General features: G+C 40.0%; 1 protein-coding gene across 1 annotated transcript; it reads left to right on the top strand.

The window, feature by feature from the left end:
* Positions 1-4,478: 4,478 nt before the first annotated feature.
* Positions 4,479-12,676, top strand: LOC311066418 (nuclear factor 7, brain-like; the record flags this gene model as incomplete). Its single annotated transcript, XM_084087604.1, has 8 exons — positions 4,479-4,658; positions 4,750-4,799; positions 5,064-5,277; positions 5,435-5,530; positions 5,745-5,828; positions 6,065-6,087; positions 6,169-6,287; positions 12,172-12,676. 8 exons carry the CDS (start codon positions 4,479-4,481, stop codon positions 12,666-12,668), a joined length of 1,263 nt encoding a protein of 420 aa, XP_083943730.1. The 3' UTR covers positions 12,669-12,676.
* Positions 12,677-13,169: the final 493 nt, after the last annotated feature.

The following is a 13,169-nucleotide window of genomic DNA, read 5'->3' as shown; positions in this document are numbered from 1 at the left end:
TCTTTAAATCTAGAGAGAATATTGGTCAAAACAGCATTCCTCTTTATACACAATTATGTTTTCAAATGTAGCTTAATGTTGTCAATTTTCAAATGATAATTAATGATGGCATACGTTTTGTATAACATTTGCCACATTTCTTTCAAATCATGCTTTAAAGCCAAATATGTTGTTCTTTCCAATGACAAAAAACAACATAGAAAACTGTTAATGTTTTGTCGTGTTTTATGTTTCTCTTAAAGCAGGGTTAGATGTTATCAGGGGGTTGGGGGCAAAATGCACCCTTATTAATATGCACCCAAAATTAAAAATGTGGTGGAAAAATTGCCCTACTATGAGTTATTGTTATAATTATAACTTAAGATATTAAAAAATATTTCCAGAATATTGGCGCGATTGCAAATGTGATAATGATTTTATAAAACAGTTCAGTAAACAAAGAGTGAATATTGTGATGTGACATTTTAGAAATAATATTTCAAATATTCTGTTTTTGCTCTATTTCTCCCATGACAATAGTTCAAAACAAGCCAAAGAGTTATGCTTATTTGTGATTCAGTGACCTAGTTGCTTAGTTCCAGAACGAATCTGCCGTTTTGAACAAATCAGTTGAATGAATGCTTCTACGACTTAAGACAGTGATTTGGCGCCACCTATTGGCGGTTTTAACTTCATAATTAAAAATATATAAAGGGGATGCCAGTTTGAAGAATGCCATTTGGTGGCATAGGAACCATTATACTTGAATTGTGAATTGTTTAATACCTTTTAATGGTCTTCTGCAATGTTTGAGGCATATTTATTTTTTCACGCTTTAATGTTGGCCTAATTTCAGTTACATTTACATTTTAGGCTATGTAGTTTGAATTATTTTATTTTTTATTGTAGTAACCACTCAGCTGTATGTGGAAATGCATATTTAAAAAAATGTTGCAAATAAAACCATAGTCTACAACTTCTGTAGTTTTAACTTATTTTAATATATAAATTCAGTGAAATCATCAAACGTTTGTATGACTTGCCAGTGACTTGTGACCCAAGCTACGACTTGACTTGACTTGCTTGACATAAAGCAGTGACTTGACTTGACTTGCTTTTCACAAAATTGACTTGGACTTGCTTGAGACTCGAAGGTTAAGACTTGAGACTTGCTTGTGACTTGCACATATGTGACTTACTTCCACCTCTGACACACACACACACACACAATAATTTAAAGAGACGGCTTAATGAACCTTTTAAGATTTTGTTTCCATCTACCTTGTACATATATTCTTTGCTATTTTATTAAAGGTCCCGTTCTACGTGATCCCATGTTTCAAATTTTAGTTAGTGTGTAATGTTGTTGTTAGAGTATAAATAATATCTGTAAAATTATGAAGCTCAAAGTTCAATGCCAAGCGAGATATTTTATTTAACAGAAGTTGACTACAAAAAACGGCTCGATTGGACTACACCCCTCTACTACCTGCATTAGTGACATCACCAGAACCGTGTTTAGACTAAGCTCCACCCACAGGAACACAGGCGTATTGATGGCGAAATGTCAACAGACATGGTTGATGTTTATCTATAATCGGATACCGCAAAAGTTTAATTCGAAGTTGTTAGTGTGCTCTGTCCATTTCACCACGGACTGTTTTTGTAACCTGGGATAATATCAAGCAGGCTTCTCTCAGCGTTTCATACTGACGAAGGAGGCAATTTCAACTATATTCCAGCAAGCGGTAAGTAGTGATTTAATATGGAAGTAGCGATCACTCTTCACATCGTTTCTCTTAGTAGGATGAAAATAATCTTACTTAAACTGTGATTAATATACACAAAGCGATCAAAGAACAGTCCCTTTCCAATCGCCCAAGCTGTCAATCAATCACACAGCGCGAGTTTATCTGGACACTTGCCAAAACTCGTTATGAAGTCAATGACGCTGTTACACTGCACAACGAAGCTCTTACTGTATTTATATACCTCATGTTTGCATTGGTGAAATCATTAGTGAGAGTGCAGAAACTGCGTTGCAATGATAAGATATTTTTTCACGCGATCAACAGGCTGTCATCTGCTCAATGCCAGAGACAATTTATATGCTCATCATCACTGCAACCTTTTATGTGATGGGAATAGATCTAAATACTTAAAAAAATTCTCACGATTCGTTAATCCAGATAGCTGTAATAGTAAAAACGTATAATAGCTGTAATAGTAAAAGTTTTCCAGATAGTCCCACATGTAATGCCAGATATTTCATATGCAAGCATGTCAGCCAATCACAGCAGTGGGCGTTTACACTGAAGTCTCACAGCAGACACGCCCCTTCAAACAGAGTTTTCAAACCAGGGAATGAAATCAGGCTAGGTATTGGTAGTATTACCCATATCGTAATACTATTGGAGAAGAGTCTCACAGGCTCTTCTCCAAGTGTGACGACACCTCTGGACGAAAGCGTGAGCAGAGGGGACCGCGAATTCGGATTCCAGACTAGGAAAAATAGGTGGCTGGTAACCTAGACTACACTGAAACGGAGATAGGCCTGTGGACGATACTGGTAATGAGTTATGAGCGTACTGAACCCAAGAGATTTGCTGGCTCCAGGAGGAAGGATTCTGAGACACCAGACATTGTAAATGTCTTGGCTGGCTCGCTCAGCTTGACCGTTAGTCTGGGGATGGAACCCAGATAACAGAATAACACTTGTGCCCAGTAACCAACAAAACTCTCTCCAAAATTTGGATATAAACTGGGGCCCCCTGTTGGAAACCACGTCTGTCTGGAGGCCATGAATGTGAAAGACATGATCTATGACAGTAACCGCTGTCTCCTTAGCTGAGGGTAATTCCGCCTTCGAGAACCGGTCCACTACAGTCAAAATTACTGTATTTCTCAGGAGTAGATGCGCGTTCGGAGCGATCAAAAATACGAGACAACACCGTTCCGGTGGAGGTCAAGGCGGTCAGAGGAGCGGCTAGTTGGCTGAGATTATAAATAAATTGTTGGTAAAAATTGGCGAATCCCAGGAACCTCTGCAGGGCCTTATGGGAATCTAGAATTGGCCAATCTACCACAGCCTTAACCTTGTCAGGATCCATGCACACTCCCTTGGACGAGACGATGTACCCCAAAAACGGAACTGACTGTGCATGAAACGCGCACTTCTCCGCCTTGACAAAAAGCCCATTCTCGAGCAACCTCTGGAGCACTCGCCTGACTTGTTGAACGTGTTCCTGGAGAGAAAAAGAAAATATCAATAGGTCATCCAGGTAGACATATATGAACTGGTCGACCATGTCTCTCAACACGTCGTTGACGAGTGCTTGGAAAACAGCGGGGGAGTTGGACAGGCCGAAAGGCATAACCAAATATTCAAAATGCCTCCTGGGGGTATTAAATGCCGTTTTCCACTCATCCTCCCTTCTTATGCAGACCAAATGATAAGCGTTGTGCAAGTCCAGTTTCGTGAAAAGAGACGCTCCCTGCAACTGCTCGAAGGCTGAAGACATCAGTGGCAAAGGATAAGTATTCTTTACCGTGATGTTATTCAGCCCTTGATAGTCAATGCATGGTTGCAGAGAGCCATCCTTCTTCCCCACGAAAAAGAACCCCGTGCCCGCAGGAGATGAAGAAGGACGAATAATCCCGGCTGCCAGAGAATCAGAAATATATTTCTCCATGACCTCCCTTTCTGGAACAGAAAGCGAATATAATTTGCCCTTAAGCGGAGACGTACCTGGCAGTAAATCTATGGCACAGTCATAGGGATGGGATGGTGCGGAGGGAGAGAAACAGCCCGGGACTTACTGAACACTTCCCTCAGGTTGAAATACTCCTGTGGCACGTTTGACAGGTTCACAGGTTCCTCCTGCAACACAGAACGAGAGACAGACAAACAGGCAGACACGAGACATGAGGCATAACAATGAACACTCCAGGCAGAGACAGAGTTCTGACTCCACTCTATCTTGGGCTTGTGCTTAAACAGCCACGAGTGCCCAGAACAATGGGAACCAGAGGTGATTTGGTGAGCAGGAAGGAGTTTTTTCAGTGTGGTTGCCTGAGCTAGTGAGGGTGAGGAGACCAGAGGAGTGAGTGATACCCGGAAGTTCTTGAACATTTAGTGCGTTGACGAAGATGATGTGTTACAGGGATGTGATGGGGATTTGAAGTTGTCGAGCCAAAGAACAGTCCATCAGATTGCCCTCAGCTCCCGAATCCACCAGTGCCTGACAGCTGTGGAAACGGTCTGCCCATTGCAGTCTTACTGGGAGGAGAGTGGTAGACCATCAGATTGCCTTCAGCTCCCGAATCCACCAGTGCCTGACAGCTGTGGAAACGGTCTGCCCATTGCAGTCTTACTGGGAGGAGAGTGGTAGACCATCAGATTGCCCTCAGCTCCCGAATCCACCAGTGCCTGACAGCTGTGGAAACGGTCTGCCCATTGCAGTCTTACTGGGAGGAGAGTGGTAGACGAGGATTTGGTCATGGATAGTCCACCCGACAGTAACCTCCGTCCTACTGCCGGGCTTGGTCTTTTAATGGACAGGCCGCAAGAAAGTGTCCGGCCTTGCCGCAGTACAGGCAAAGTCCCCTCGCTCTCCAACATTCCCTCTCCACCCGGGAAAGCCGAGCTCGACCTACCTGCATGGGTTCTGGATCGATCGGTGGGCTGACCGTGTTCTCACTCATGAAACTGGAATACTCAGGGAATTTGTGCACCAGAGCCTGGTGTGATCGGTTCTCTCTTTGCTGTAGATGCGTATCCACAGGCAAGGCCAGTTTGATAAGTCTGTCGAGACTCTTGGGTAGTTCCAGTGTATAGATCTCTCACTGAACACGGTCAGCCAACCCATGCAGGAATATGTCCCACTGCGCCTCCTCGTTCCATTTGCACTCGGCCACTAGAGTCCAGAATTCGATAGAATAATAAGAGATGGTTCTGCTGTCCTGACGAAGGTCGGTGAGTTTGCGGGCCGCCTTGCGACGAACATCCATCTTATCTCATCCCTGAGTGCATGGAACGTGGAACAGCAGGGATGTTGGTTCTCCCACACCGCCATTCCCCACAGACCCGCGCGACCAGAGAGCAAGGTCATCACCAATGCCACTTTAGACTGCTCAGAAGCGAAGGTCACAGGCTGGAGAGAGAAGAAGATGGAACACTTGGTCAAAAAGGTTCTGCAGAGGTTCGGCTCGCTGGAATATCTCTCTGGTATAGGAATGCGCAGCTCCTGCTGGTTGATGTTGGGTGGATCTTGGGGAACGGGCAGTGGGGGTGGCGCAGTGGGAGCTCTAAGTTGTTGAAGCTGAGAGGTGAGCTCGGACACCTGCGTTACCAGGGGCAAATACAAAATACTTTTTCACGGCATTATATGATCACATCACTGTATTGTCTTCTCTTCACTGTAATCTGATGTTTTATTTTTTTGTTCAATTCTAGGAGGAGCTCAATACAGCACTGAAGTCCTTACAGAAGAAATGTAAACGCAATAAAAAAATGAAAGGAGAGTTTGAGAAAACAGTTCAACACATCAAGGTGAGGAAACAGAAACAAGAGTCATTTTCATTGCAGCTGTTGGATCCCTATATTCAGTTATGATTTGATATAATGTATTCCAGTTTATTATTTCTGTAAATGACTAGCAGCAATCTGCTTCTGGGTCCGTTTTATGTCGGGTATCCGAGTTTATCTTGGATATTAATGATGTGTGTCGATTGAGATGATTAAAGTGAATGTGATCTGATTTCAGTCTCAAGCTGAGCACACAGAGTGTCTGATTAAACAGCAGTTTGAGAAGCTTCATCAGTTTCTCAGAGATGAAGAAGAAGCTACAGTCACTGCACTGAGGGAGGAAGAGGAGCAGAAGAAGCAGAGGATGAAGGAGAAGCTGGAGGAGATGAACACACACATCTCAGCTCTTTCACACAAAATCAAAGACATGGAGGAGATGATGAAAGCCAATGACGTCTGCTTTATGAAGGTCTGATTTCAGATCATTGGTTGGTTGATTGATTGATTGATTGATGATTGATTGAGTTCTTGATGATAAATGGTGTGTTTGTTCTGCAGGAGTTTCCAGTCTCAATGGAAAGGTGAGTGATCTGCTCCTGTCTCTGGTCTCTCTGGTTCTGATCCAAAGCCACTGCAGTTCTGACTCCTGAATGTTCTTCCAGAGTCCAGAGCTCACAGCCGGATCCACAGAAGGCTTCTGGAGCTTTGATTCATGTGCCACCATACTTGGGCAACCTGCCGTTCAGAGTCTGGAAGAAGATGCAGGACATCGTCCAAAACAGTGAGTCTGACAGCAGGAGATCTGAGCTGGACATGATGGATGGGTGGAGAGTTAGAGGCTCTTCATGACATAGATAGATAGATAGATAGATAGATAGATAGATAGATAGATAGATAGATAGTGTAACGCAAAACACATGATCAGATTGCATGGGATGAAAATTACTCTTTTCCTCCCGTGATCAACCCCCTTTCTATCTGTGGGACTTGATTAAATTACTGGAATCCCCATTCACAAACACCCACTATTGTCGGAGACTCAGACGTTCAGGACGTGCAAGACTGTTTGGCGCCTACTATGTGAGTAAATCATTGATCGCCGATCTGGAAACACAGATCTCTTCTTCCTGAATCAACAAAAAACATTTTGTTTTACTGCTCTGCGGGGATCTGCGACGGCGCGTTGTCGGGCGATCTCGCAACCCCCCCCCCCCTTCTTGACAACTGATTAACACTTCAAGACAATAAAACAGTGTCCGACCAGATGTCAAAACATGTGGTCACTGCTAATCTCGTCAATTCAAGGAAGCGCACACACATATACTGATCCCCCTGAGGGGGGAGGACGCGAGTTCACCCAGCGAACTCACCACGCGTTCGAACTGCAAGTGACCCCACACACGCAAAAACACAGAGACATTCTCATCCCTGGACATAGTGCCCAAAAATCACCCTTTGCCAATGTATTTTGAAATGTATTTGTGTTGTGTTTCATGGTCCTTATATGGAAGACCATTATAACTAAGTTTTATGGTATAATCAAAAAGTGAAATGCTTATTATATTGAAGAATCATGTAACTCTTTGTTATTAACTGCTATAATCACGATCCGTGGTATCGTCGTGTTCAGGAAGAACCAACGGTGTTGAATTCTTAACTCAACGTATAAAATTATGCATTCTTTCATTAATACCAGTTTTATAACTGTTTATGAACGAGTTTATCCCGTCAGCATATAGTCGGAAGAGGCGTGGGCCTTTGCAAAACGTAAGGAGGTGGCCACAATCGTCCTTCCAGACGATTGGGTCAAGCACTTGAGAAGGCGTGACTTTAGCTCCTTCAAAACACGGCGCCATATCTCTCGATCCTTGCAGTTCGCCAGAGAGAGAGAGACCCGCCTCCTTCTTCCAAGAAACCTTCATTTGCTTTTTATTTCGTTTTATTCTAAGTTTTTCTTTTCTTGATACTCTACTTCAGTTTGATAATTTCCTTAAAACTCAACGAAACCAACTTAAGACTAAAATCATCTTTGGTTAAGTTTGCTCACGCCCTGAGTTACCATCGCAACAACTCCGCAGCTGACCACGTGTTTCCAGGCTCCTTTGTCCACACAGACGCACACACGAGGGCCATTGGCAAAATACGTAAAGTATATTTCTAAATTCGCAATCCAAAGAAATGCTGTTCCAAGTTTGTCTAAGAATTACTAGAAGCTTTGGGGTCTTGTTGTGAAGGAACGTGTTAAACTGTTTTGCCTTGCTTTCTTTCTCCGACTCTCTCTTTCACTCTTTTACACACACACACTTACACTCTCACACACACACGCACGCCCTCTCCCACACGTGCTCTCTCTCACACACATTCTCCTACACACTCTCACCATTTTACACACACACTTAAATTACTCTAACTCTCTCTCTCACTCTCTTTCTCTCTCTCTCTCTTTCTCTCTCTCATAACCTTGTTTTATTTCTTATTACGATCGTGTCATATTGTTTGTTTGTTTGTTATGCATATTTACTCCTGCGTGTGTTGATTAGTACATGTAATCTTTAGCTTGTTTTATATTAAATTCCATAATCTTTTGAATTAAGTCTGTCTCATCTTGTTCCATTACTAAAGTCCCTGAAAGTGTATTTAAGTTACAGCTCTACCTTGATTTTACTATTAAAATGTGACCCTGCCTGTGAAAACCCAGCTAAAGTCATTTTTTGGTGAATCAGTGGTTTTTTTACATAAAATCATCCTACACAATGTAAAGAACATTCTTTGAAAATATAACCTTGATATCTTTAAAATTGACTGATTAAGGCCATGTCAAAAATTTGTTAAAATTCGGCCTCAGAAAATCATATTATTGAGAAATTACAATTTAAAGATAAGTTATTTTTTAAAACTGCAACACATTTGATCCATAGTTATCCTGCATATGTGACTTATAACACATTAAAGCTGAGATTCTCCCCTTTTTAGTGATATATGACACATCAGTGGAAAAATTCTTAAAGTTTTGTAAAACAGATCTATTTATTATGATGTACATGTCCAAAAAGCTAAAAGCATAAAAACATTGAAACGAATGGGGGTATCACAAGAGCTTGATCGTTGCAACAATTACCATGTCAATTCAGTGGAATGATTTGTATAACTTTATTAGTAAAATGAAATATCAGTGAAATGTCAATAATATATCAATTAAATAACATACCATTTCTCATTCTCTGAAATTATCATTCTCTTATTGGCCCACGGTGTAACATTGAGTAAATCTGGAGTAAAAAATAAATAAATAAATACAATTTCAAGGGACAGTTTACCCAAAAACTACAATTCTGTCATCATTTACTCACCCTGATGTTGTTCCAAACCTGTATGAGTTTCTTTCTTCTGCTGAACAAAAAATAAGATATTTTAAAGAATGTTTGTAACCAGACAGTTGACAGCACCCATTGCCTGTCTGGTTACCAACATTCTTTAAAATATCTTATTTTTTGTTAAACAGAAGCAAGAAACTTATACAGGATTGGAATAACATGAGGGTGAGTATGAGTATGAGTAAATCATTTTTGGGTGAACTATCCCTTTAACAGGTCAGTCTCAAACTTTGTACACATTCTAAAATTGTCTAGATGCAAAATAAAATCCTGAGTGACAGCAACTCTCCCTCCTTGAAAAATAAAGAACACTTTTCCCCATTGAAATACTTGCAGTTGCAAGAGAAACTGATTTTCAGTTTCACATCTGGACTTCCAGCATTCGAAGCAAATTCTTCTTGCTGGTGTTCCCTCTTCATGTTCGCCAGACAAATAGCTTGGGGTTCAATCACCAAAACTGGCTTGTCCTCCTCATCATGTTGGTCACTGCCTGAAAAAGCAAAGATCATTTTTTTTCAATTCAAAGCAAGATACCTAAAAACATGATTGTATAACATGCAAGAATGGGAAGTGGGTTTAATTCCACATTAAAAATGGATAATGAAGCATTTTATATGAAAATATCAGAAAATATTTTTCAGTTTAGTCAGACTGGATCTGAATAATTGAGGGGAGGGCATAGGAACAAGAAACAGCCTATAGGTGGTAAGCAGACTTCAATTCAGGGTGTAATGAAACAAATAAACATCATGCCATAAACTGACTTAATCCCAATCAACAAATGTAATAAACATTTAAATCCAATCTATTTTTGCATCACAGATATGTGTTAGCATTACATTGGCTGGACACTGACAGTATACATTTACATATTTATCATTCAAAAAATAATAACAAACACTTACCGTCAAATTCCTTGTCAGTTTCGTCAAAGAATGTGTCCTGTTCACTTCATCATCACAATCATCCTCCAGAAAATAATCCGCAATAAAACCGGTTAAATCATAATTTGGGGCAATTCCACCGAGATTAATATCAAGCTAGCTGTTTAAACAAGCAGCTATTTTCCGTTCCTGCTCATACTTCGGTGTCGCCGGCGAAGCCATGGCCATGTCAGATGTCAAAACAACGCGTTACCATCATCCAGCAAATAACACGTAGCAGGCCAAAAATGTATTTAAAATAAGTTTAATATTATTGGCAGAATACTAAGCTACAAAACAAATAAGCAGTTCTTAAAATATTGGCTATGAGAAGAAAAAATCACCACAGACATCTAAACCCGCGGCTTAAATATCTCTCTTTTTTTGCATTGTGTTGACCTGATTACCGGCGCTCGCGGATTGATATTAAAGTCTGTTTTTACTCTTTCTAATAGAAAATACACAGAAAAGAAGTTCCTGAACCGAATGATATACGAATCAGCAGTGTTGTTGCGCGAAATAAACCCAGAGACGACTGAAATCAATGTTTAGGAAGCCCACGTCCGTTTTTTTTTTTTTTTTTTTTTTTTCGCAAAAGTATAACGTAGTGTCAATAAAATTATTCATTTCAGAATTTATCATGTTATAAATGAAAATGTAAGTATTGCATCTCAAAACCATTGGCATAATCTATCATTTACAGCAATAAACACACATGGACTATTTTTGTCATTTTTATGGCTATGACTACTTTGACGCTCGTTAACTCATAATTCGATTCTGCGACTTTAGCCGGGGTTTCACAGGCGGGGTCACAAATATCTAAGTGGTCTAAAACCCGAAGATAATCATTCCTTGTGGCCACAGGAAAGGGTTATTTGTCGGTGTTAAAGACGATAGGTTTCTGTTCAGAAATTATACATACTGGTCGCTGGACGGACAGTTTGTATGATAAATGAACATTAACTTCTACCTAAATTTCCCCTAAATTCAAATATAATTTTATCTACCTATATCAGTAGTTACTACGAGTAATCGTGTTAATTATTGATATAAGTTGAGGTTTGACCTATTCCCTATTTGGAATAATTTAATTTGTGTAAACAGCATATGCATATTCATATCTCATGAATATTACCTCTCATTTGAGCTAATAAATTCCCTAAAATAGAGGCATTGTTGTTACAATAGATAGATAGATAGATAGATAGATAGATAGATAGATAGATAGATAGATAGATGTGAGTGGTGTTTGCAGTGGCTAAACTTGGAGCCAGGCAGATGCTAACACAATTAGCATTTTGTTAACATGATGCTAACACATTTATCATGTTGTTAACACAATTAGCATGTTCTTAGCATGATGCTAACATGATTAGCATTTTGCAAACATGCTTTCAATGAAATGCTAACAAGATTAGCATGTTGCTAGCATGATGCTAACACAATCACCATGTTGCTTGCATGTTTTAGCAAGATGCTAATATGATTAACATAATGCTAGTATGGTTAACATGTTGTTAACATGGTGTTAACATGATTAGCATGCTATTACTGAGTTTTAGTTAACATTTTTGACATGTTTCAACACTTAGTTAATCGCTATTAGCATGTAGCTATTCTGCTTGCATATGAAGTATGATGGAAGGACTATTTGCTAGCATTAGTCAAAGGAGCCAACCACCATGTCTCTTCGATGTTCTGGTGCAGAGATATAGGTCTTGCTGAACAGTTGCTAGGGTACTCTGTTTAGTTGCTAGGGTGTGGCTTGGCAGCTGCCAATGATGTTACTTCAAAGGCTGCTTGCCAGTATGAATGATATAAACCAACCACAACTCCTCTATGACATTCAGATTAGAAGATATCCCTCTTTGGATTTGGGTTGCTAGGGTGCTCGACAATGGTTGCTAGGCCATGACTAGGAAGTGTTGAAGGTGATTCATGATTGTAAGTCAAACACAGCAGACAGTCATAATAAACTAATTTAAAACAAAACACAGACTATAAGAGCCAATAAAATGAAGATGATCAGATGCTGAAGATCAGACACACACTTACAGTTCTTCATCTACAGCATAAATCTCAACAGATCTCATTGATTTATTGTTATTTATTAACTTTCCCAAAGTATCAGTTTCTCTTGATGGACACAAATGTCTGAATCTCATATTTAATGTTTGTAGTTGATGCCGTTAAACGCTGATGATAAAAACGAGTGTGAAACTAATAACAGCACTGACAGTGATCAGAGGAAAATGTGTTTGATCAACAGGACGAGTGTCATAATTCATAATAATCTGTGTTGGGTTCACTCTTGATCATTATATGAAGATCAGAATAAAAGCATCTGTTGATTGTGTCTCATCAGCTCCTGTGATTCTGGATCCAAACACTGCGAATTCACGTCTCGTCCTGTCTGATGATCTGACCAGTGTGAGAAACAGCGAGAACTATCAAACTCTTCCTGATAATCCAGAGAGATTTGACCGGTGTCTCTGTGTTCTGGGTTCAGAGGGTTTTAACTCAGGAACACACTGCTGGGATGTGGAGGTTAAACAGAGTTTATGGTGGAGACTTGGAGTAACTACAGCATCAATCCAGAGGAAGGGAAGTGTTTTCTTCAATACTGATGTCTGGAGTGTGGAGTATAATCCGGGCAGACTATCTTTAGCTTCTAGTTTTCCTGTTCAACAGAAGCTTGATCGTGTGAGAGTGAATCTGGACTATGACGGAGGAACGGTGTCGTTCTCTGATCCTGTAACTAACACACATCTACACACATTCACAACCACCTTCACTCACACACTCTTTCCATTCTTCTGTTGTTGTGACTCTCTGAGGATCTTACCGGTCAATAGTCAGTAGACGTCACTCCTGTAGATCTGGATCTTCCTGCTTTCATATTTTTTTCTTGTATTACATCAAATCACTGAAGCAGTAAATTCTGCACATTCTCGGTGTTTGTTCAACATAAGACTAAATGAATAATTATTTCAGTTATAGAGGTGAAATGATCATTTGTTCATTGGAATAAATGGATGTAAAAGGTTCTTGCTGAGAATCTTGTGTTTTAAATAAATAATATGTGATTATGTGATTTAATGCTTAGAATGAAAGATTAAATGTTTGGGATGATAATTAGGGTTTAAGTCATGGAAACAATACTTTACAGACGTAACATGTTTATTTTACCTTTCTTTCTGCCTTTATTGGAAAGTCCTTCAGTCTTCCTTCGTTTGACAGACGCACATTTGTAGTTTTGACGAGCAGCAGAGATTTACAAGGCGCTGTTTTCCTCATCCATTTGAAACATGTTATTATATATTATTAAATTGTATAAAAAAAGTGTCATGATTTTTTGTACTT

Source organism: Abramis brama (assembly GCF_963993115.1).
Source record: "Abramis brama genome assembly, chromosome: 16".
NCBI classification, from domain to species: domain Eukaryota; kingdom Metazoa; phylum Chordata; class Actinopteri; order Cypriniformes; family Leuciscidae; genus Abramis; species Abramis brama.
This window is presented reverse-complemented; position numbering and strand designations above follow the sequence as displayed.